Raw genomic sequence first — 26,644 nt, forward strand, 5'->3', positions numbered from 1 at the left:
GGGAGTATTTCATACACATTATCTACCTATCAAATTAGTTTCAGGGAAGGGTGTAAAGTCACTTCGAGTATTAAATACAAAAATAAAATTCTTACCCCCAGTTAATTGCCTCCACTGTTTCAATGTCTAAGGGATCCAGTGACTGAGGCAAGGCTTTGTAGAGGGTGGCCAGCCTGTCTGTCAACAATTCACATAAACAAGTGCTTTGAGTCAGGCACTTGGCAGCTGCTGGTTCTGGCAAACTCACCAAAAGCATGAGACCTTCACAGGCCTTCACTGCTATCCGGCCGTCCTGGCAGAAGGGCATGGAAGAATTAATCAGAGGGTGAACGAAGGCCACTGGAAATCAAGAAGCAAACACCTTCCAAATGAAACCTCTCCATTCCCCCACAGTGACTGAATGCATTTATTTTTGTTGCCTTCTCACCCACTAACTCTAGTGAATTTGGATGCTACAAAATAAAGAGTCTCACTTGATTTTGTGTGAAATACAAGAATGGGAGCTGCAACCTTCCAGCTGACAGAACTAGAACTGTAGGTCAGCTTGAGACCAAGATACTGTAAACTCATGTAATAATGAGGTACAGTGGTAGACTTGGTTTTCTGCTCTCAGCACTGCTGCAGCAATTACAGGCTTACACAAAACTCTCCTAAATTTTTTGAAAGAATCTAAGTCTGAATTTGAGGATTGAGTTGGGTAAGACAAACAGCAGGCTTTTTTAAAAGAAAACCCACTCCTAGAGATAGCTCAGTGCCATTACAAAGAGAGTGGGTTTGGATAAGTCAGAACAATTGACTGTAGTTTTAAAAACATTTTCTTGTGATATATTTAGCCTTCTGATTATCCTGTGTAGTTTTTCTGTGAAACATACACCACCCTATACAAGTTTCTTAAAAGGCCCACTTATATTACCATCAACAAGCTTAGTATTAATTTTCTAAAATAGTATTTCTACTTTAATCTGAATTTGTAAAAAAACCTGCCAATTTACAAAAAAGTCTCTGCAAAAACCTCTCATTTCACTTTTTATAGCTAAAATACAGTGTGTCTATTCACCTCTGCCCACTTCACACAGCATCCAACTATTTCATTTTATCACACAGAGTGGGAAAAACCCCAAAAACCAAATAAAAAAACCAACTCACAGGACTTTTAGTGAGGTTTAGTAGAGAATTCACTAAGTTATAATCTTGATTTGGACAAGCAGTGGAGGACTCAGGTGATGATGTGACATTGAGCTCATCCAGACTGAAAGAGAGCTCCTCTGCCTGTTGTGGGAGCTCATCTTCCTTCTCCATGTGCTCAGCTCCGGCAGCACCGGGCGTCTCCTCAGGCTGGCCAGGCTGCCCCGTGTCTGTTGTCATGGACTCTTGGTCTTTTATCATGTCTTCTGTGATTACACTTGCTGATCCTTGGAGAGCCATTGCTTTTAACTTACTCTGCAAAGCATTTTTAGGAATTACACAGCTGATATTACTGTTCATCCTGAAGCAGGAGTTTACTAAAAGCAATTTTTTCAACATCAACATTTGAAGTAGTCAAGGCTGGATACAGTAACCATGTAAAACGTAAAGGCCTGTGGGAGCGTGGGTGTTTTATAAACCTAGGACACTTTTAAATCTGCTTAAATTTCTCTTAAGCCCTATATATTTTGCTTCAAGGCTGAATATGCCATTTACAAAAGGAAGGCAGCTTTTTCTTTCACTACTGAAGGCATATACTCACTTGATTTACCCACAATTTGATAGAGGTTTTTAATTTATCTTATGGGTGACACCTTTAGAACTTAGCACTTTTTATAAAATATTCCTTTCTGTGCCAAGGCCTCACATTCATCTAATGTCTGAAACCCTATTTCTAGTTGGAATCACCCAAGTAAAATAATTCTAAATTTCTTGAGATTTTACCTTCAACAGGAAAGGGAAAGAAACAGCTTTTCTGACAGCAGAGTACTCTCAAATTGTGTTTCTCAAGAAAAAAAATTGAGTAAATTGAATGGACAAAGGTATTAGAAGTTAGCATTGGGCACTGGATACTCTAAAATGGTCACAGAAAACCTTCTTGGAAGCTCCAAACCCTCTCTGCTTTGCCTGAAAAAAAGCAACCCAACTGTCTCCCTATAAATCTGTCTCCTGCACATAAAAACACATTTAAATTTGTGCTCTGTAATACCACGAAGAAACTCACAGAAAGGCAAGAATTCAGTGTTCTTCTGGCATAAGCACAGGTGAGGAATACTTTATTGGAATCATAAATTAGAATGCAGCACAAGACATTTCTTTCAAGTGAGAACTGTAGTGAGATTATAAATCCAAACAGTTCCCTTCTCTATGATAACACCAAAATTATTACAAATATATCTCAAGCATTAATATTTTAAAAGACTAACCATTTGGGGTTAATGGATTTTAGTACAGACAAACCAGCAGGGACTGAGTACATGACAGTGAGGCAGCAAACTGGAGAGCTGCTGTGAACAGTTGCTTGAGAGCCATGCATTCATTGTGGGGAATTTGCACTGGGCATTGTGATGCACTCACAGAACCAATTCCCTGGAGAAGCAAACCAGCGGTAAAAGCAGCCGACTGCATGCTATAAAATAAGGAGGATCTTTGAATGCAGTAGAAAAATGACTGCTTCAATATTCTTTGTTTTTGTTTGACAGTGTGAAAACTGCAAGGCTGGCAAAGCAACAAAAAGGTGTCTGCCTGAACCAAGTTTGCCTGTCCCCAGAGCTTCTGCAGTCCTTCAGTAGCAATATCCTCAATATCCCCATCAATACACGGAAACAGCTGAATCACAACAGTGACCCTTGCACATAAAGGTTGGAACAGCACTTCAATCCTGCACTTAACACTGTTGCTGGCACCACTCAAGCTGCAGGCATGGTTGTTAAAGGGAAGAGCTTTTTGTTTTAAAAACTGAGCAATATTCTGTAAATACTTATTTCATCTTACAGTGGCTTATTACTTCATGTCTGGATTCTTCTGCCATATGAAAGGCCATTGTTTATTTAGCTAAAGCAGTGATGAGAGAACTAAAATATATAAATGTATGAATGCCCCTAGAAATGTGTCCATAGCTCATTAGTCCTATGTTGGCAGGTGACACAAAGCAGTTTGTACATTGAATAACACACAGGCAGAATCTGTGTGTGTATTTAAGCTTCCTATTGTTTAATCATGCAATTCTGCAGCTCAGCTGCTCACCTGCCTCCTGCAAAGGTGCAAAACAGGATCCTGAATGACCTAATAGAAAAGGTTACATAAAACACATATTCAGTGCTTTCTAAACAAAGTACTCAGCATTACCAAAGAGCAAGTAATAGAAAACCACATTTTTGTATTTTTGTGATCTGTAAACATCAGTTTTAAAATCTGTTGTGGATGATGCCATGTCTAGAGTTAGAAAGAGTTCTATGAAAACATCAAGTGATATCACAGCTGATGAGAATCTCTACTTAATTTGTGGTGAGAAATATAGAGGTGAGAATTCTGTAAATGTACCCTTTCATGCATTTGAAAGTGATCAAGTCACAACAGCACCTCTAAGAGGCCAAATGTGAACAACCAGAATATTCTATTCTAATGAAGCACAATTCTGCACCCCACATTGCTGATCTGGAAACAACCATCACAAGTTGTGAAGACAAATGCTTTAGGCTACAACACCTACAATAATACTGTGAAGTAACAGGAGCTACAAGAAACGTTTGCCAGCTTGCCTGAACTCCACAGCCAGCATTTTCTGAAACTAGAGACCCTCTTGAAACTTGGAATCATCTGTTTCTCAATGTCTGTTTTTTAATATTGGAATCTTGTTATTTTGGAGAACACTAATAAAATGAGACAAAACACTTGTGATTCTTATGACTGAGGTTCTCAGGTTTGATTGCAAGGTCACTATTTAAGAGGCTTAAACCATACAACTTATAAAAATAACACAAAAAGTAATCCTGGTTTAGAATTCTACCATATTTTCCATGTAATATATGCAGTTGTTTGCTTCTGAGTGCTTCTAATGTTTAAACATTAACTTTTCAATCCTCATACCATTTCTGCTGCTTGTACAACAACAGTGGATACAATGGCAATCAGGATAATACTTAATTGAGGTAAAAATAAACTCAAGATGGATACTTTACTACTGACATGCAAATGATAATTACATACTTAATGGAAAATAACATCTTTTTGCAGTTTAGCAGTCTCTGCTGTCACAGATCTTGTTTGTGGAAAGCTTGTAAAATAGTCCTGAAGGAATATTTTTCAGCTAAATATCACGTACTTAATAGAGTATGTGTGTCACCACAGGAAACAGCAAAATGGCAGCAAAAGGCATTTCTAAATGAACTTTTATAAACCAAATTTTTTTCTGCTTCTTCTAAATAGGAATTGAAAGTCAGTCTAGATATTGTTTATTCTCCCACTCTGATTTCATAATGCCACATGTTCAAGGAGGCAGTAAATACACAGGCTGTCTTACAGATAGAAGATGGTGTTGTATTGTAGATTGTGAGCTGGCACTGCAGCTCTAACACATGTGCCACTACCAAATAAGGGCCCAATCCTGCAGAACACTCAGCAGCTTGCAAGGTTTCAGTGCCCCCTGCAATCTGTCCCTTGGTCTTCATTAGGATGACAGAAACAACACAAGAAGGCCAAGGTCTCCCTCACACAGTGTTTTACACTGCAATTCATATCCCTACTCTAAAGGCACTTTCATTCCAAAGGAAAAGGACCTTGGGCAGGTGTATTTGTGAGCCATGAATGAAATTCTTCCGAAAATCAGATGTATAAAGTCTCTGGGAGAAAAAAAATTCCGAACAGCAAGACTTCTAATATCACAGGATAAAAAATAGCAGCACAATGTGACACCACCAGTTCTCCACTAGATTTTGTGTATTACACAGTAAATACACCTGTCAAATTTTGAATTTATTTACTCACCTCAAGGAAGAAGTTGACCAGGTATGGATCCTGTTTCAGCTTTGCACATACTATGCAGAGAAACTGAATTTCTTCATTTTCTGTTGGTGTTGCCAGAACCTCACCACACAGCCTGATTAATTTCTGCCACATAAAGTGAACAATTAACACAAAAAGTTATTGCTTTTTCTAGGAATAACAGACTGAACTCTTTTTCTATATACACACTACAATTATGTATGAGTATTGACTGGAACATTTGCTCTGGATTTAGACTGCTGAGAACAAGATTTCTTTATTATTTATGACTTGCACTGTTGCACTGACGAGCCAGTCAAAGACTCTAATCATCAGCACATTATAAAAAACAAACTGATCTGGCACCCAAGCAATTTCCTTAATTCACTTGACATTGGAAGAATTAAAAGTAACATTAGCTACAGCAGAATAAAAGAAACTTGTCATGCAAAAATATAGTTTCCTTAAAATCTGAACAGTACCTGCACTGGCCTATGCACATTTATGTGGGGAAGAAGAGGTTGCCGAATTCTTCCAAGAAGTTTTGTATAAAAAGCCAAAACTTGCTGTTTCATTCCTGGAGGACACTGAAACAAAAACAAATTAACAATAACAAAAATACAACAAATGTGGAGAAAAATACAGATGTAATTTTTTTACTCAGAATGGCTAATTAAACAGCACTAATTTAACCAGAAGTATTTTTACAGTCATCAATTGTTAACATTTTACTTTTATCAATATTAATAGAGATCAATAAAAAATGCTGTATCTCATTACTGTTTTCTCTTTCAAATTATTCATTCTTTCAGTTAATTGCTCTAGGGCAAACTTCTACCAATCTTTCCAGAAAATATTCCGTATCATTACAGTGATAAGGGGAAATTAACTCAGAATTAATTTGCTACAGGTCAGATGTCTTTTAAGGTACTGTGCCACAAAATCCAGCAATTCAGTGAGTCAGTACACACAAATACAGAATGATAAACTATAAAAATCTTAATACCTACAGAAGGTTTCTTAAAGTCACGAGCAATTAACCTTAGCCAGCTAAAGTGTTTATAAATGCACAGATGGTCCAGGACAAGAGAAAGCTGCTGCTTTCCCTGAGCAGAATATAAACCACAAATATCTGTAGAATATGTAAACCCTTGTTCTACTGTCCCTAATGCACCACATCACATGAAAGCACCTTCCTATCTCCAGGAGATCTGATGGCTTGTGGGTCTTTACGTACCTTTGTTCCTAGCTAAATTCCCCCAAACAAATTAGTTAATAACTAATTTATTAACCATGTTAATAAATGCTGTTAATTTTAACCCACATAATTGCCCTCATTTGCATGCCCAAATGCAACATGGCTCTCCTTTCTAAATCATTATCTCTAGATTTTTAATACCTAATCATTGCTGAGTTGTCAAGCAATTCTTTGAACAGAATGGCAAGATACATACCATCAGGGCACATCCACAGTAATGCAGTAAGTCTAACTGACTGCTGTGAAACGGAACTGTGCAAAGATTTTGCACCAGATCTTTGCAACATCTTGCAAGCACTGAACTGTGTGTTTACTTCAGATGTATCAACTCACAAGTGGCAAAGTGTAAAGACAGGCTGTACAAGAATTGCCTGTACAGACATATTTGTATGAGTACAGAATGACTTCTCTCAACTCTTAGAAACACTACTACTAATTACCCACTTCACATATGTTACCATTTCATCTTGGTTTCTTGACAACATTTAGAGATTACTGAACGAGCTGTGTTTCTGAGCAAGTATCTTTAATACAGCAGTGTTGTGGTTTTAAGCCCAGCTGGAGCAGGTATTTTAGCCTGACTGTAGGACAGCTGGTACAGTAACAGGTACTGCAGATCTCTGGCCCTTCCAGAGCAAGGAACATCTCAGGCTCAGACAGCCACTGTCCTGTGTTGCCTGTTTATGTAAAATCGATTAAAAACTCATGAAAAAACTTCTATAAGTGCGTAGAAGATTGACTGAGAAGGAAACCCTGGACAGCTCCATTTATCCTTGGAACAGGACAAACCATGCCCCCCTAACTGAGTGTGCACTGTGATACAAAACGTTCTACCCCCAGGGCTGCCAAGCTAATTCACCCCATGATCCACCCAACCCCGCACATTTCAGCTCAGAAGTCTGCCAAGACAGACAGCAACAAGGATGGACCAACACCATGAAGGTAACTTCATGTGTGCCACAAAGCAGACATCAAGAACCAGACAACACTGCTAAGGTATGAAAGCTGTCTGGGGGTCAACTCAAATTAATGCTTTCTGATATCAAAGTCTTTCTGAGCAACAGCTCAACACACTCAGAAAACTTAATCAAAAATTTATATCAAACATAGCACTTTTCAAACAAATCAAACATAGCACTTTTCACCCAAGAATCTCTGAACATTTAACAAAGGACAGAGAGGGATAATACTGTCTTGCAGTAGCCAGAAAAACTCTAGACTGAACAAAAATGTTTTTCCTACTTCTACTTTCACCATCAGCATTATTAGAGTGTTGAGTCTCACCACTGCCAGCACCTCAGGGGTTGTCTCACCCTGATCATACCTGCAAAAGGCTGTTATTTGTAATATGCTCGTAACATATGTTGGTATATTTTAATATAAGCACGCAGCTCTTTGCTAGAGCTCAGTGTCCCACACTACCACCTACTGTAGAACTTCAGTCTCCATCACAACTAGGAGCTCACACAAGAGAGAATCTGTTCTGCTGAGAGATACATACATCAGCTTTTCCTAGTGTGTAGAGTGTCTCCAAAATTTTGTGATGTAGCAAATATTCCATACATGGTCCTGTTTCACCTGATTCCCTCTCATTTTCTTCTTGAACTAGAATATCCAACATCTGTTCCAGGTGAGAGGGAATGTTCGTATCAGTCACTGGAGCTTTGTCATCTAAATAAAAGAAACAGGCAATTAAGAATGATTTAAAAACTGCCCTCATACTTAAGTTCAGTTCCAAATTTAAGACTTATAAACGTGACATCCACTTAAAGAACTTGATATACAGTGCAAGTTTTTAACATGTCTTAAAGAAAACTTTCAGAACTGTACCTGAACATGTACACTGGAATATGCATTGGGCAGATATCTGACCTTGCAGTGGGGAAAAGGTGAAGTGCCAAAATTCAAAACATGCCGTAATTACACAGTCAAAAAAGGAAAATTTCTACTGCCAGAGAGCAAGCCAAGGGAGAGAAAGGTACAACTCTCAATCTTCTGTTTAGTATGCACTAGGTCTTGATAACTTCCTCTTTGACCCTTCATACAGTATTCTGAAATCTGTGAATGGCCTCCAACATCAGCTTAATTTGCAGCTGATCAGTTCCTTTATAAACTAGATAACTAAATAAATGGCTTTTCTGCTGATACAACAAAGAAAATTCAAACTCTATGCTGTTTATTCTCCAAAAGCTTTTAAATTTCTCTTTTGTACTTTCTGCATTAAAATAGAATTCAGTCCAACTTTATGAAGGAAAGGGTAAGATGTTGATTTTATTATATTAAAGTCATTAAACTGCAGTGGATTTATGCTACTGGAAGTAGGAGCTGGCATTCACATATTGTGGAACATATCCACACATGAAGATTTTCCTCTTTTATGTTTTTCAGTTGAATTCTACATGAACAACTATCCTAGGGAAATGGTTACTACTGTTTACGCAATAGTCTAAAAATAACTTGTCACTTGCATGCAACTGGCAACAAGATCACACAGGGAAACTGCCATGTCAGAGTGATTTTGGTCTCTGCCACAAACTCCAGTTAGCCTGGAGTGTTTTGCTTGAATTTCCTACACATAATTCTGCTCCTACTGCAGAGGACAGAAATATATCCACCGAGTGGAAACTTCTTTTTCAAAACACTTCTGAAACTCTGGGAGAGAGGTCAGCTTTTATTCTGCACCACGTCACTGCAGGTGTCAGTTTTCCCTGCCACCCTGTCATTTCCACCTTTGGAAACATCACATAGTGTTCCAAAAGATGGGTATTTGGAACCAAGGGTCACGTTGCAGTTTTATGAGTAAATATTGATATAAACAAGATCATCAGACACAAACACAGACTCAACAGCTCTTCCAGCAGAAGGTCAGAACTAATAAGCTTGAGGAAAGCATGGCAACATTCATTTTTAAACCATAACTGTTTCATAACTAGGTCCAAAATTAAAAATTTACATGCTGCATAATTGCTGAAAAAAAAACCAAACCAGGGAAGAGTTTTTAAAAAAGCAACTACAGCAATATTTCATCATAATATCTATTTTTAAGAAGAGCAGTGTAACATGTGAGTAAGGTTTAATAAAACTTGTTGTCTGTGCTATCAAATACTTAACACTGAGACAAGACACTAAAGCAAAAATAACTAATACTGAGCACAAGGGATCTATCTGTGTCTGGTAAAATCTATGAACACAAAATTACTTTTGTTAAAATCTTATGAAGAAAAAGAAAATCCCTGATGCAAAGCAATAAAAATGTTAACAGCAGGGACTGCATTTCTGCAGCTGTCTGTTTAGATTAAACAGAGTATGTGAAGACAGAAACTGGGTCAGACGTAAAAAGGTGCAGTTCTCTACATGGTACTCAGGAAACAAGACTTCAACCATTTTTCATGCCTACTTTTACGGATGGAAGCACATGATATTTTTAATTACTAATTATTGTTGGTATTTTGATTAAAGACATGATTCACATTAGTATTTCTTGATCTTTACTTTATAAAAACATTGAAATTGTGAATTCTAGTTTCCATAATAAAAAGACAAACCCAGAGTGCTTTTTTCTTTTACCTGAGGTCTCTATGTAGTAATGGGTGATTGCTTTCCAGTGATAAACAAAATCTTCTTGTAATGGAAGGGAAGGTGCGAGCTATGGGGAAAAAAAACAACAAAAACCAGTTAGAAATGGAATGAACATACTTGCTCAGAGATTAAATTCAATTTTATCTTATACTTGGAAGTAAAGTGCTGCAGATAGTGCTACAGTTGTTACTCTCTGCTCTTTAACAAGGACTACATTCATTATTCATGGCTGAGCCCCATGCCACACTGCCTGCTTGTAAACATCAGTAATAACCTCTGTGATGCCTCTATCACCAGACAATCTATTTGAAGCAACAAAAGCAATTGCTCCTATACCAAAGCAACACTAGAAATGTATGCTTGTATTGTTTAGAACACAATTTTGTCCTGTAGGAAAAAAATCATGTTCTTTCACATCTGCTCTTGATGTCTTCTTGCTTTTCTGTACACTCTGTTCTCTCCGTCTGCTGTCTGCTCCCTTAAAAATACCAATTAGTTGCTTTATCCAGTTTTTACCATGCCTTTTTTCCTGTTAGCCACAACTTCTTTTAAAAGATCTTTGTTCAGTTTTTAGGTTCAGTTTGTTTTTTTTTTTCAAATTTTTGGTTTGTTTTTTTTTTTTTTTAGGCCCATACCCAAAAAGCTTGGCGGGTTGTTCCTTTTTTTTTTTAAACAAATATGTTTCTTATTTTATTTTTGCAAGAAAAGGAAGTTTCTTCTTTCCTGGAGGAGTTTGGGATGGCTGGCTGGGCGTGAGCAGCATCCAGGAATAACAACATGCAAGAAGGAAATGCAGCCCTATGCAGTCACCATCAGCACTGCTCCTTCCCCACTGAGACACAGGCGGCCTGTGGCCCATTACACCACAGGCAGCCTGTGAAAAAAGGACCACAATCATTTCACCACTCTGCTCTCCAAAGTGAGAGCTGAGACAAGCAGTGAATTTGTGCCCCTGAATGTTTTGAGCTGGTAAAATCAGGAATCCTATAGGGAAAACCTCAACCATTCAATAGGTCACATGAGGATCTGTTGTTATTGAGGACTAATTCTACTTGCTTGAGGCTTTTTTTTTTTTTGGACCATCAAGTCCTCAAGTCATTCTTTTACGGGCCATCCTGAAATAGGGAATTATCACTTGACAGAATGGCAGCGATGAGCCCTGTGGGCAAACAGAAAGAGTCCCAAGTATAAATTGGTCTGTCTGTTTTGGAAGGGTAAGGAGCTGAACCATCCTGACAGGATATGGAGTCCACTCCTTCACAGAATCTCAGAGGGGCTGAAGTTGGAAGGGGCCTCTGGAGACCATCCAGTTTAGCCTCCTTGCTACAGCACAGTCACCTAGAGCTGGCTGCTAAGGAGCATGTCCAGATGGCTTTTGAATATATCAAAGGATGGAGACTCCACAGCCTCTCCAGGAACCTGTGCCAGGGGTCAGTTAACCTCACAGAGAAAGGTTAACTGAAGGAAGTTTTCTCCGCAGGAGCTGCAGATACCACATTTGAGAACAATAACTCTGAACTCCTCTAGGGTCTAAAATGTGCAGTGCAGTCTCAGTTCCTGGGCAAACAAGGGCTCAGGGGCATAGGGCTCATATATAGCCGAGTACTGTATAGCCTCATATGGTCTTTACTGGGTATTGTTGGTTTCTTTGAAAAAGCTCTGGACGTTTTCCACATCAGTCTTTTCTTTGCCTTGAATTTAATGACACTTAAATTTATCTTGGTAAAGTTATAAAGCCCAGTATATGACCAGTATGCCTTGCCAAGATAAGTGCAATGCTAATTGTTAATGACCCTTTCTACACAGGACTTTGGAATGCAAGACTCCGGAAAAGTAGTGGTGCTTGGCAACTATCTCTGCCTCCATCCCCGGTGGAAATGTGCCCTTGGAAATGGCAACCAGGAAAATCAAACTGACAGTGCTTATCCTGTCCCTGACAGGCTGTGCACTCACTGAGTTCCACGGCTGGGCACTCAGAGCAGCACATTAGCACAGCAGCTACCACAGAGTATCTGAACACTCCACACTGCATAAAAGCAGTTTATTTTACTGTGACATTTACTAGGTTATTAAAATTCAGAAGAATAACCAAACAAACTGAAGACTGAAAAGATGATATTGTGTTCTCTGTGTCACACTAGCTGCACTAGATATGTATTTCAAGCAATGTAATGATCATTTCTGTAAAAAAAAAAGCTGTATCAAAACCTCAACGCCAGCTGATGAATAACTCAGGGACAACTTTTGAGGAATACAGGCCTCCCAGACCACTCTATTTCCAAAGTAACACATGATAGATATCATTAAAGATTTATCCTTGGCTGATGTGATTTTCCTCTCCACTTCTCGTCTCATCTGCCTCAAGATGAATTTAGTGCCTCTGATCAGTGCCAGGAAAAGGATTTCACTTCTCAGCACTGTCAATAATTTATCCACCATGGGAGAGAACTGTGGATATAGACATTCTCCCTCCCAACAAATGCCTCTAGGGACTCTTCTCAGAGGTGAAAAAATAATTCAGGGACAGGTCCTGCCCTTTCAAATTAAAATATCCAGTGATTTCAGAGTCTCCTCTGACCAGGATTGCAAGCCAGACATAGCAGAGATAACATCAGCATGGGTGTGTACCTGGGCAGTGCAGCCTATTGGGAACACACCATCAGCATTGCCACCAACTAGAGATATAACCCCAACAAAATTATTTTAAGGTAGGTGTTTACTGATCAAAAAACCCAACAAAAACCCGCAAGAAAACAAGCAAACAAACAAACAAACAAACATAAAGCAAAAAAAAAACCCAAACAATCCTCTTAACTTAGTTGTTCAGACACAAAAGCAAGACCAAGACACCAGCTTATATGTGTACAAAGCCAAGCATTGGAAAGCATTAGGAAATGATAACACTTGGCTGACATCCTTTACCCCTACTAGGACCAGTGGCACTAGTATGAGGTTATAGTATCTATTTTAGGATGAATTATTAGCTATCAGCCAAGATGGAATACATGTTACAACTGCCAGCCTGAATAACCACTCTACTGTGTAAGTACTCCTATGGAGATTCTGAAGCAAAGCAGAATTCCTTGTGAAGGCCATTAATTCCTGCTACCTGTCTGATTTGAAGGCTATACCTTAAAAATGCATTTATTTCTCCCCATTACATCAGCTGGCTAGGGCATGGTGCTAATAACACCAAGGTTGTGGGTTTGATCCCTGTATGGGCCATTCACTTAAGAATTGGACTTGATGGTCCCTGTGGGTTCCCTTCCAACACAGAATATTCTGTGACTCTGTAATTAATCCTGATGTAATTAAATATGTTCTTAGTTATTCCCAATCTCAAAGTGAAGCTCTCCTCCTCTGGGGGAAAAAAAAACCCATGATCTTCATGCCTGCAGTGTGGTGTTGGTATATGAAATAGCTAAAATTCACTGAACACCACTGAACTGCAGCCCACTGGAGCAGCCACTGATTAGCAAGATCTTCCATCTGGTGCCCAGCTCCAGCAGTTGGGCTTCCTGGGAGTGAGCTGAACTTAACACATGCTGCCTTATCCTTCTGGTGACAATATGTAACAAACAATCAAAGCCCACTCCTTTCAGGAAAAGTGCTGTTCTCAGGAGAGCTACAGATCTTTGACCAGATGTACAGCCTGCTCATGACAAAACCTGTCCAAAATACAATTCCATGTTGTTTTCCAAAGCATACAGAATTCGTGTTTAGGCAGGAAAAAATAACATAAAGAGCAAAAAAACTTATATATATGCAGCATTTAACAGCAAATCTTTTGTGCATGTAAAAATCAGTCATATTTTTCATGTATGCTTTTCAGAAGTGCAATTCAACACTGGAAAGGATGGAAACATCAGAAGCTGGGGATTATGCCTCAATATCTTTAGGGCAAATTCACAAAGGAAAGAGAACACTGTATAAAAAAATAACAGGTACTGTCTGGTCAGATGCCAGAGTAAAAAAACAGAGAGCAGAAACTGGGTCAAAGAGAAAGGAAGGGGAAGTGCATGCACACTGCCCTGACTGACACAGTCACTTGATGTTTTTCTTCAGTCTTTCTACTGTACCAGTGTGAATGGTCTGAGAGACCATGTGAAAAAGGAGTAATACTTGAAGGTTTACTTGATCCTCAGTTGATGAATGCACAGAGTTTATAATGGCCACTGCTCTCACATATAAAATTAAGACTGCTTGCAAGTCATGCATTACATTTTGTCATCTAATTTGTTAATACCAGCACAACATTAAAACAACAAGTAAGGTAAGGTCATTACATCAAACAAAGTGGGTTCAAGAGGAATAAATTCTGTTCTAATCAGTTATGCAGTTCATGATTTTGGAGCACTGCCTGTACCAAGTAACTTGGTTTCTTTCAAAGCTGAGTTTTGCTTCAAAATATAAACAGAAGCTACTTGAAAATATGGTAATGTACCAGTGTCAGAGACAAAGTGGAATAACAGGCTGGTTGAGAGGGGGTCTTGAGAATCTGCACCAGGCACCAAATCTTCATTCATTCAATTGCATGGTACAAACATTCCTGTTTGACAGCAAACTGCAAAATTCAAGCCAACCAAAATGATGTATTTCCTGCAAGGTACACGGCTCAAAAATATCCCTTTGAACTGACTATTAAGGTGAAACATCCAAAAGCCCAAATCAAACACAAACGAAAGTCCTTTGAACACTGAGTAGCCACCTCACAGACAAGCTATTTTGTCTAGGGAAACATGAGTGAAAAACACAAGATAAGAGCAAAATAAGTCTAACTTGCTGCTTTGTTATTGTACACTACATTTTTTTTTGTTGCTGACAATGTAGTGCTCATGGATAGCCCTTTGGGATGAAAGTGTATCAGAAATGCATAGCAGAAAGAAAACATCTTGAGGACAAGCCATATATAAATTGTCACTGATTTAATAGTATGAACCCCATGAAGCAACAGCATTTCTATTCTGCCCTGAAGTAACAGAACAAAGACAGCAGTCCTATCCACCATTATTACTAACACATCCAACTCAATTTAAGGATGCTCTGTTGGCAGGGTAACACAGTGGTGCTTGCTCATCTGGATGCTGCAGAGAAATCCAAAAAGCAAAAAGTATCTAAGATATTGGCAGGATTGACATAAGATAAGAGGTTGCAAAAAAACTAGAATCCAATGGTAATGAAAATTAGGAATATGGTTTCAAACACTTGGGCAATTTAGTCAGAAGAGACTGAAAGTTTTGAGCTATTCAAGGAGAATCACAGGATCATAGACAGGCTTGGGTTGGAAGATACCTTCAAAGACTACCTAGTTCCAACCCCATTGCCATGGGCAGGACATTTTCTGCTAGGCCACACTGTTTTAAGCCCGATCCAGGCTAGTCTTGAACACCACCACAACCTCTCTGGGGAAAAAAACTTGGTAAGAAAACACCTTAGTAAAAAGCAACTGATCCCTTATGCTTGCCTCAAGGACAGTCCTGTTACAAGGGCAGTCAGTCCAAGAGTGATACACTGACAACAAGTAAAAGGCAAATACTGCCATGTCTATCAGACTGTCAACCTTTGGAACTCCTGTCAGAGTTCAGAGGGATGGCACATTGAGAGTAAGATAACAAGGATTATCTAAGAGCATGGGAACCCTTACTGTTTAAATGCACTCTCTGAAGTCTGCAGACCTGTGGGCCCCGAGGCAGGGCAGCAGCATTATGTAAGTGATGTGCAGGAGAAAGGACAGGGCAGAAGGGCTGCCCAAACCTTTCTGATTTAAGGAAGTCCCACCCGTGAGAGCTAAACCCAGGCTCTTCAAGTGCATTTAAGTGTCCAGCTCAGCTGAAAACTGTATAACTGCAACTCTACCTGCTCTGGGGTAGGCACACAAAACTTTTGAGAACTGATACTTATTTACTAGTTCTGCTGCTGATATTCAGGGTTAAGAATCCAATTGAGGCTGCCCACGTTACACTCGCTCCCTAGCAAAAACAGTAAGCAAAAATGATGTTCCAAATTCTCTTGGTTCTGAAAACAGGTGGCATCAAAGTGGACTGAGCTAATATTTAGTATTTATAACAGTTGTCACTTCCCCATAGCAAAGCCAAGCAGACCACATCTTATTACTACAGTGAGAATGAAACAAAGCCACATACAGCCACCAAACTGGTTAAAATTTTGTATTTCACAGTTCTGTCTTTGTATTAGTGGGTCAAACTTATAAAGAAACATTCTTAGTATCTTCTTGCTTTTGCAATCCCATGTTTCATTCCTAGTATTTGTCACAATCCTGTAAATGCAATAGTGTAGTATTTATCAGGAGATCTACCACAGTGGTGGTAGCAGTATGAGGCAATTCTAAAAGGGACACCAGAGTTGAGCAAGGACAAACAGCATGTTTTTGGATAGCGCTCACTCGCAAAATGATGGTATCAATATATTTCTGTACTTTCGTTTGGGTTTTTTTAATCAAAAAAGAGCGCCTAGTCCCTACTATCTCTACTCTTCTCCTGTTCCATTCAGCTCATTTGTTTTTCCTATTTTTTACTGGATCTCAACTAAATGAAGTTCTTTTAGTTTATTTTTTGCACACATCAATAATGTAAACACTCTCCTAATAATAACTTCTATTACATCTCTTGAATTGGTAGACCTGAAAGAATACCTTTTCCTCCACTCCTGCATCCCTCTGTCATCCACTCTTATTTCTGTTATTCAAAATGTGGCACAGCTCACCACAACAAACTTTCTTTTAGTCAGGCAGATGCTAATTTCTGTTTCCTCTGTAATGAAAGCACTGTCTATTGAAGGCATTCACATGTGGTCTGAATGTTTTCAAGTAAAACATTTTATCATTATTTAAAATGTTTTCTTCCAAATGCCACTACACCATTAAAAAAAGCAAACTAGGAACCTGCAATTAATGAATACATGCTTAACTTTTAAACCTGAATACTCCTGCAGAACTACAGGCTCATATAAAGACAGGCATATGCTCAAGTGCAGCACCGAAGCATACATTAATGTACAAAGGCTGCCCCTCAGATGAGGCAGGATTTGGCATGCAGGCTCTTATTTCAATTATTTGGACTTGGCCTGTAAGCTCTTTCTTCAACCATTTGAACATTTTTTTCTTCAACACTTTCCACCTTCACTTCAGTATTTCCCTGCCGATTTTTATCACCTCTTCACACTCAAGTCCCCTGGGTGTTCTGGTTTACTGGGAGAGGCTCTGAAAGGCACGGAATTACTACCAAGATCCCGCCTCATTGAAAAGCAAAAAATAAATGGTGTGGCCAGGCAGTGCCGAACGCGGCCTTTAGCAATGGCAGCTCGCGAACAGGCCCCGTTTCCCCTGCCCAGTCCCCGTCAGGAAACCTCGCTGCACCCACAGCCCCGCGTCCCCCGGCAAACCTGACCCCCATGCACAACTACAGAATAAACCAGGGATGGAAAGGGTCGCTTTGAAACTGACAACATCCCGCAAAAGCACTGGTGACGGCGACTGTTGTCTGCTGGTCACGACGAGATGGAAATGCTGGGGAGTTTCCTGATTCCTCTCCTTTATTGTTTGTCTCGCTGAAACAGCCGGGCAAGGGCCGGCTGAGGGCCGGGCCAGGGCTGCCCTCAGGCCCGGCGCGGGGCACCGCGACCGGCAGTGCCCGGCGGTGACAGCCGGAGGCTGCGCCGGGGCCGCCCGGGCTGCAGCCGCTCCCTCCTCCCCCGGCACCCCCCGACTCCCCAGGGCCGCGCTGGAGCGATTCGTTCCCTTCCCGTGCTCCCTCCGGGGCCCGCCCGGCCAGCTCGGCCTCCGCCTCTCCGGCCCGCGGGAGAGTCGAGCCGGGAGCGGATGCTCGCCCTGCGGGGCCCCGCCGGCAGCAGCGCCGGGGGGCAGCGGGGAAGGGGCGCCGGGCCCGGTCCGAGCCCCCGGCCCGCGCTCGGCGCTAGGCCCGGATCGCATCCCCGGCGCGGCGCGGCCGGGCCCGCCGGCGGCCTTACCGCCTCCACGGCGTGCTGCAGGATGGAGGTGAACTTGGAGAACATCCTGTCCCGCGACTGCAGCAGCCGCTGCCGGGAGGACCTCGAGAGCTCCTCGATCCGCCGCCGCCGCCGCTCCAGGGTGAGGGCTGCATGCGGGGGCCTGGCCGCGGGGATCGGGCGGGCGGGCGCCGGCGCTGCCTCTCGCTCCCCGGCGGACACCGTGGCACTGACACCGCCGGCTGCGCGGCGGCGGCTGCCGAGGCTCCGGGTGTCCTGCAGGGGCCGCCACCCCCGCACGCCGCTCGGCCCGGCTCTGCCCGCCCCGCTCCGCTCCGCCCGGTCCCGGGCGCTGCCAGCCGGGAGCGCCGCGTTCCGTTCCGGCCCGGCCGGGCCGCGCCGCTTGTGCCGGCCCCGGGGGGCGGGCGGGGCGCGACGTGGGCAGTGCGCGACACTGCCGGGCTGTGGGCGGGCCACTGCCGTGCCCCGAGCCAGCCCCCGCTTCTGCGGGCAACTCCGGGCTGAGAAATTAATCACACTCACAGAACCACTTGGCTTGGAAACTTCTGAGATCATTGAGTCCAACGTTCGACCTTACACCACCATGTCAACCAGACCATGGCACTGAGTGCCATGTCCAGTTTTTCCTTAAACACCTCCAGGATGCTGACTCCACCCCTCTCTGGCAGTCCGTTCCAATGTCTAATCACCCTCTGTGTGAAGAAATTCTTCCTAACGGCTAACCCAAACCTCCCCTATCACAGCTCAAAACTGTGTCCTCTTCTGCCGCTGGTCGCCTGGGAGCAGAGTCTGATCCCCACCTGGTTACAACCTTCTGCCAGAGAACTAGAGAGAATCATAAGCTCCTCCAGGAACCTCCTTTTCTCCAGGCTAAGCAGCCCCCATGCCCTCAGCCACTCCTCACAGGACACATGCTCCAGACCCTTCCCCAGTTTCTTTGCCCTTCCCTGGACTAATTCCAGCGCCTCAATGTCCTTCCTGAATTGAGGGACCCAGAACTGGACACAGCACTTGAGGTGTGGCCTCAGTAGTACTCAGTGCAGAAGGACATGAACGTCCCTGGTCCTGCTGGCCACACTATTCCCGAGATAGGCCAGGATGCCATTGGCCTTCTTGCCCACCTGGGCACACACTGTCTCGGGTGAGGGAAGGGGTGCCCACCTCCACAGTTCCTGTGCCCGAGGCTGCCATCAGACTTCCACCAAGGTTTCCGGGGTCCCTCAGTGAGGGTGGGGAGCTGGGCTGCCTCCACCCTCCTCCTGGCATGGCATGGATACGGAACAATCCTGGCAAGTATGGCAAAAGGCCCAGCTTGCTGTCTGCTGAGACATTTTGGGTCTGCCATCATCCACAGGGGCGATGAGATCCTCAAGGAAATTACTGTTCACAAAGCAGTGTAAGGGTGATAAGCTCAGAAAGTCAGTGACAGGTTGTGGAATCACCATCCCTGAAAGTGTGCAAAAAAATGAGTGGACGTGGCACTTAGCAATATGGTTCAGTGGGAATGGTGCCATTAGTTCAAAGCTTGGACTTGACAGTCTGGGAGGTCTTTTCTAAAAGTAAATGATCCTGTCTTGTTGCTGCTGGATGAGAGGCTGATGGTGTGGGTGGCATGGTCCTTGCAGAGTACCACAGATGAGAGGGCTTGTGGCAATGTGCACATTGCTCATTTCACTGTTTGTTTGTTGGGTTTTTTCCTACACAGAGAAAAGGAGACAAAGAGAGCTTTATTTCACGTCTGAATCAAATACTTCAGAGAAAAAGACCATCCCTCCCATTTTGCAGTGCCACAGGAAAAGCAGAGGTAAAGTGGGGTGAGCAGAAGTTATAGATGTAGCTGGCAAGCAATATGATGGTTTGGGAAAATGTTTGGACACTGGGCAAGTTGACATAGGAGAACAGGATGGCTTTGGCACTGGGTAGCAGAGTGAAATGCTGGGAAGGTGACAGACCAGTATGAGAAAGGGAGGGACCCTGTAGTACCAAATGAAGGGAAGCTTCCATGTTAATTTTTGGAGAGGAATCAACACCAGCTTCCTCATATGCTAGGAGCATGCAGAGAGAGATGAATCAAAAGACAAGACAAAACTACTGTTCTTGAAATTGTGTCATCTGGGAAGTCTATAACGATGTTGTGATGAAGTCTTGCTAATGATTCTGCTGTACTGATTGCTGTTTCTACCCCTGTGCTTTGCAGGCATGGAGAGCTACAGCCAAAATACTCTATGGGAGTAAATACTAGTTGTATGTGGATACCTTTGTGGCAGTTGTTAAAGAGCAGAGGTATTTCCTTCTCAAAAATCCAGAAGTCCCAATATGTCAATATCAATTTAAAAGGTAATTATGTTGGGTTTTTAAAATCTGCTTTTTCTCTATTTGTCAACTTATATTCTGTAGATGTTCATAGGAAATGTAAATTTTCTATGTGGGTAGCCATATGATGAAACATCTCTGTGTTTAGGTGATTATTAACCGGACAGGTGCTGCATTTGGAAGGTGCCTGCATATCTGTGTCTAAGAGAATGTTGTCATTTAAGATGCTTTTGCAATCTGTTTTTTCCTGCAAAAATGTCTTTTAAATGTGCTTGGCCTTTCCCATCTCCAAGCAGCAGAATGAATAAAGAAACAGTAAGATATCATAAAGATATAAAAGGAGACAGTTTTATCACTGTGAGAGTATTCCTAATCGTACTTAACAATTTATGAAATCATAAATCACAGAATCACAGATGGTGAGGTAAAACTTTGCAATGCTTGAGGGCCTCTTATTATTCTAAGAGTGACTAATGTGTATAAACGCATTATTATTTAAACAGAACAGTTCATTGTGGTTGAAATTAAGATTTTAGTTGTAAAAGTGACTTCTTATTAAGATTTCTCAATGTGAAATGCCTTGCAGTAAAGGAAAAGAAGAAAGAAAATATTACATGTAAATTATTTTTCCTAAGCCTATTAAACAAATTGAATCTCTGCATATAACCCTGCATTTACCAACCAATAGATTGGGCTTGAATTTGTAGCCATAGTGCACAATCCAGTTTTTGGTGCTTATATGTCTCGCAAATTGTAGATTTTTTTTTTTAATGATCTTTTAAAGTAGTCTCTAATTTCTCAACCATATTTCTCAAACGTATTTCTCACTGCTGGGAATATTGGATAAATACTGGCAAACCAATAGTAATGAAATGACTGGAAACTAATGGAAAAGAATGATTTCACCAGTGTCAGTGCAGAAGAATTCAGGTGAGGTTACATTTTGTTTGGATTCTTCTTGTTCTCATTTGGGATGATTCAATTGGAGATGCTGCAGTTATGGATGTCATGTCCAACAATACATCTTCAATACATCTTCACCTGCTCATGCTTGATGTTGCTTCCACTGAAATAAACACAAGTGTTACTACCTATTTTAGTACCCTTGAGAGCACAGTTCAGCTGGCTTGGGGTTGGTTTTTTATTTTGGCAAAGCAGTTCTTTTTTTGGAAAAGTACATGCAGTGAGTTAGTGTTTTGCTTGAATGTGAGAAGTGAAAGTGTGAAAGTGAGGCTGTTCTAATTGATAGAGCTTTTGGGAACTTTCTCCTTTCTTACAAATTAATGAAATTGTCTAGATTAAATCAATTTAGATGGTGTGTGACAGTGAGATAATGTGCTGGCCTTTTTATCTGAAAATCTCTCTGCTATTTGGATTGATGGCACCAGGCCAATGTCTAATGGATGCATTTGTCTACATTACAGAAGTTCCTGCAGTCTGGACTTTTGCTTCAGAGAGCCTGAAGATTTGGTGAATTTTTTTACCCTAGATGAAAATTTTCCTGTTAGTGCTATGCCAAATATCTGCTGATATTCTGTGCAAGATTTTATTGTGTTTTTAATAATCAGATTGATAGCTATGTTTTCAGTGACTACTTGGATGAAATAAAGAATGAAGTTTTAGTGGTTCAGCATGATCTCTGCTTTTGAGTAGGGCTAAGGAGATATTTAACATCATTTTCTGACCTTTCTGATGCTGGGCTTTACTACAGAACACAAGCATGCTGCACATGCACACTGAAGAGCATGCAGTGGAAGTGAAGTCATTTTCTGTCATGAATTTTCTGGTTCCGTGCTCTCAGCTGCATACATCACCTCCCTCCTTGCTGATTCGCCTGCAGCTCCATGTAATCAGCTCATGCAGTATTTCATAAATCCCATTTTCAGGCATTTCCTGGCCTGTGCATTCTGTTCCACATCTGCACATCTGCTCTTTCTCTGGAGACATTGTCTTCTGCTGGGCTACACACTTCCCAGTCGTTCATCTATTGTCTGAATGCTTACCTGTCACATCTGCAAGAGTCTCCTGACACCAGCACTCATTGCTGCCATGCAGGACACAACACTGGGCAAATATTGCCTGCCCAGCAGCTATTCCTTGTTTGTGCTTCAGTTACACTGTGCACCACCCTGCTTTACCTTATGTAATGGCTTGTAAAGGAGACCACTAGGAGGTCAGAACATGTCAGTAAAATGAGACATTTCTAATCACATCATGTTTTCCTCTAGTATTTCTGTTTCACTGGAAGCATTAAAACCCAGGCTTTCCTCTATAAGTAAATATATGGATGTTCTGCCATACAGTATCTGCAAGTGCTAGCATATCATAAATTACTGAATGCAGATAAAATACCCTCAGTTAGAGTTTAGCCAATTTCACCGCAGGCTGGCAGGAGCACAAGGATACTTTTTTTTTTGTGGTAGTGGAAGCCAAAGCAAGGAGATTAAATATAAACTACTCAGTTTGTGCTATATTGCAACTGTAATGAATGCAAGGGTCTGAATGTGGTATAAATAAACATAAAACTGGATTTTGCCCTAAAATACTGGGGAAAAAAATTGAGAGGTCTACCTGATATAAATTGGTTCCCTCAGTCTTTTGTCTGAGTACTTGCAGAGAGGGAAATCTGGAAGTCAGAATCTGTGTGTGTTTCTGGGGAGAATTTAGGTGCTTAGCCTCGACCCTACTAAGAGATTTCTGAGTCATTTTCAGATCAGCTCTGACTGCATTGTTTGTTTTCTAAAGCATAATAAGATTTCATTGTTACTTATATCTTTGGATTAAGGACTATAATCTGTTGATCCCTAAAATTTCATCAGATAATCTGTTTAATCATAAGCAAAAGCTGATCTTGATAGTCCATATGAGTTATGCAAATTAAATCAGGCACATTACTACCGTGCTGGTATAGAAGCTTTCAGAAGAGCTCTCCTTCTCATTAGTCCACAATTAAAAGTAGGTTTTTGTCATACTTTAAATTCGCATATCTTTATCCTGAGGTATAATTGAAATCTCTCATGGAGCCTGACATTAAATGTTGGCGCTGTAAAACATTTTAATTTTGAAGCGAGTGTCTGAAATATTTATGACCCACTCGGTAGTGGCTTCGCGATTAATTTTAAATTATTGATAGCACAATTACCTAGGCAGGCCCAAACTCTAGTGCCACAACGCGCTCCAGCGTTCACTGCCCATGGAGTTCGATGAGAAATTCCAGCGGCGTTCCCAGGGCTGCACCGGGAAGAGGCCACTGCCTCCCGCCAGTCCCAGCTCTCGACAGCAGAGGGCGCAGCTGACCGGGCTTCACCTCTGGGACCAACGAAGGCTTCAGAGCGGATCTCTCGCACTATTTTTTTCGGGAAAAAAATATCCCTGTGCATCCCGGATAGAAGGAATTGGTTTGTCAGCTAGTAATGTCACCTCTGGGCTTAACTGCTGTGTATTACTTGGACTGTAAAAGCTTTGGTAGCTACACCTGACAGCCCGTTGTCTTAGCAGTTCACTTGTCCTGCTTGGCTCCCGGATGGTGTTATTTGAAGCCACAGGACTGGTTTGAGTTTACAAAGACATTGACTAGCCCCTGTGGCTCTCACATCCCACTTGATACTTGTGTCATCTTCATTACAACTAAAGCTCAACGAATTTAAGAAGGGTCCTCTATTTAAAGACTGGCCCTTCTTGACAACTAACTGAATTCTCCTGTGGTACCCACAGAGGGGAGAGTGAGCGTAAATATCAACATTGCATTATTTTACCTGTTGGTGGGGGTAGAGGGAGAACCTGAGCACTTCCTGGTAGAATTTAATGTTCAGAAGTGATACTCTGAGCCGAACTCCATTTCCAGAAAAAGTCTGTACTGCTCAATCCTTTGTAATTTCTTTCTGAGTCATCAGTCCTGTAGGAACGAGTGTCTGTAGTTAGATGAAGCCTTTAAGGAACTGAGCTGGAGGCACTACTGACAATGAGCAAAGAAAATGAAGCCTGTAGTAGACCCAGCATCGTGTAGGAATATTTCTGTTGCTCATCCCTGTTCTCTTGCCTCAGGCTGCTTTGGACTAGTTTGACATTCAGGCCTCATGTTGTGAAATGCTGAAGTAAGCAGACCTGTGTCTGCAATATAGCTACTATAAAGGAACCTGTTCCTGATTAGATCTCGGAGTGGTGCTGTAATACACTGTACTTGATTCCTGCCTGGCAGCTCATGTGCCAAGTGAAGTATTTCCAGGCATTTAGTTTCTCTGGTTTTATGTTCAGAAGCTGTTATCCTCTGGGTCTGCCAGGAAGTCCCAGGTGGTGTAGATTGAGCTGTTATTTGTACCTGGAGTGCTTGACTACTGCTTCAGACACCTGCAGTCTGCATTTCCTTCTTCCTCTGCAGCAGCAGCAACCAGGCAGCAGAGAGCCAGTTGCTATATTGGCATTACGTGTACATCATAAATCAAAATTCTGTGTTCAGATGTCGAAATCCTGTACTCACAATAATCAGTTTCTGTGTGGTGTTGCAAAACAATTTGTCCCAGATCCAGATCCCAGCCCGCAGAGGGCAGCCCGACCCCGTGTTTACTCCAGTGATGTGCTTAACTAGGGAATTCAGTCATCTGCTGGCATCTCTGTCGGCGTGACTTGCTGTGGAATAAACAACTGAATGTGGTGGAGAATTGGCATCAGCTTTAAGCTCAAATGGATTCAAAAGTATATAAAAAAAAAAAGCATGACTGAATTAAACCTTCTGGTTTGGTATTTTTTTTAACACATTGAAAGAAAAATATTGCATGTGAAAACTCATCTAGAGCTGAGCTTTAAATACATTACATGAATAACAGATAGATTTATTGGTATATGTCAATAGGCAAGAGAAATAAAGTACCTAGAACCTCTGTACATGAACATATTGGGCAAGACTACCAGGAAAAGTGTTGGGGATTTTTTTCAAAATATTTTCAGGAATCTTTCAGAATTTGAGTTTATTGTTGCCATGACTCTAGGACTGTGCTTTTGGCTGGTTCTTTCTCAAGTGTGTCCTGAGTCCTTGCGATGCAGCCATCACAATTTCCAGGAGATTTTTGTCTAGGAGGGTGTGTCTACATGCAGGCATTTGCCTTGGCTATAAAACTGATCAGTGCCAGGTCGGGTACCAGGGGCTGATATCTTGACTTAGTATGACAAGGAACAAGGCATTCAGTTCCTGAAAAAGAGCCAGTACTTTGTGCTCTCAAATCAAATTGCATCCACCACCTAATTAAGGAATGATCTTGATATGCTCTGAAGGGAGGCCTGTCCAATTCTATACTTCTCAGCCAGAGGGCCCTGCAATACAGAGCTCAGGATAGAAAATACATATAAAGAAAATAGCATGTGAGAGATTAAGACAGTGATGTGTGAAGTCAGGAGTACAGGGAGAAACCTAAGTATCTCTTATGATCAGACATCAAATTACACAACTGAGGTACTTTCATGATGATTTAGATAATTAATTTTTTTTGGCCCCGGACTTTCTACCCCACACAAATCTGGCTGTTCACAGCAGAATGTAATGTACATTCTCAGAGTTTGGCTCATTGTAATTGCAACCATAGGTGAAATTTCTCTCTGATTCACCAAACTTTCCTGTGTATAGCAGTGCTGAAAGATTTTGACTCTAACTTATTCAGAATATTCTTTGTTATTCTTGCCATGTTATTCATAACTATCTTTGCTAAAGTGAACTCTGACCATGGAAATGCTTGCCATGTTTTACATGATGTAAAAACTACTCTATGGAAAAACACAAATTTAACAAATTCTAACTGCATAATTTAATTCAGTTTGGCCACAGCAAATTCTTTAGGGTAAAGGGCAAATGAGGGCACATAGTGAGATAATGCCCTTACTTGATGCAGCTCTGAAAAGTATAAACACAGCAACAAAGGCAGTTTGTGGGATTGTCTCTGTCTGTCCTGAATGCAACCACTGGTGCAGGTGCTCCATCACAGAAGGGCTCTTGGTTGGTCAGGCAGGACCTGCCCTTGGTGAAGCCACGTTGTCTTTCTGAAATCACCTCCCCGTTCTCCCTGGGCCTTAGCAGAGCTGCTGGGAGGATCTGTTCCCAGGCACAGAGGTGAGGCTGATGGCTCAGTGGTTCCCAGGCTCCTCATTTCTAGCCTTTTTAAAAATAGGAGCAATGTTTGCCTTTTTCCAGTCACCAGGGACTTCACTTCCATGACTTTTCCAATATCGTGGAGAGTGGCCTGGCAACTACATCAGCCAATTCCCTCAGGATTCTGGGATGCATCTCATCATCTCCCACAGACTTGTGCTCACAGCTCTTACTCACAGTACATACTTCATACATGACCTTGAGAGAACCTGCTGCAAAGCCTGGTAAAGTTCCTGACTCGGAGCTCTTTGTTGGCATCTTCCTGGTAAGGTTCACACACAGGGGTGATGCACAAGTTCCTCAGCAGTAAATGCTGCCCAACATTTAGATGACATAGAAAATAATTTGTCATTTTGGCCTTTGTGTCCTAAGTTCCCACAGGTACAGCAGTCATTTTGATGGAAGAGCAATATAGAGTAGGTATT

At 41.6% G+C, this 26,644-nt stretch overlaps 1 protein-coding gene across 1 annotated transcript in view; it reads right to left on the reverse strand.

The window, feature by feature from the left end:
- FHIP2A (FHF complex subunit HOOK interacting protein 2A) overlaps window positions 1–18,054 on the reverse strand; it is a 33,398-nt gene extending 15,344 nt beyond the window's left edge. The window contains exons 1-7 of the mRNA XM_053983585.1: window positions 17,771–18,054; window positions 9,773–9,851; window positions 7,707–7,876; window positions 5,430–5,534; window positions 4,951–5,073; window positions 1,147–1,440; window positions 96–292 (exon numbers count right to left, since the gene is read on the reverse strand). Of these exons, the coding sequence (XP_053839560.1) occupies window positions 96–292; window positions 1,147–1,440; window positions 4,951–5,073; window positions 5,430–5,534; window positions 7,707–7,876; window positions 9,773–9,851; window positions 17,771–17,815 (1,013 nt within the window). The 5' untranslated portion in view covers window positions 17,816–18,054. The remainder of the gene's footprint in view (window positions 1–95; window positions 293–1,146; window positions 1,441–4,950; window positions 5,074–5,429; window positions 5,535–7,706; window positions 7,877–9,772; window positions 9,852–17,770) is intronic.
- Between the last annotated feature and the right edge of the window lie 8,590 nt (window positions 18,055–26,644).

This window comes from Vidua macroura, chromosome 8 (assembly GCF_024509145.1).
Source record: "Vidua macroura isolate BioBank_ID:100142 chromosome 8, ASM2450914v1, whole genome shotgun sequence".
Lineage (NCBI taxonomy): Eukaryota > Metazoa > Chordata > Aves > Passeriformes > Viduidae > Vidua > Vidua macroura.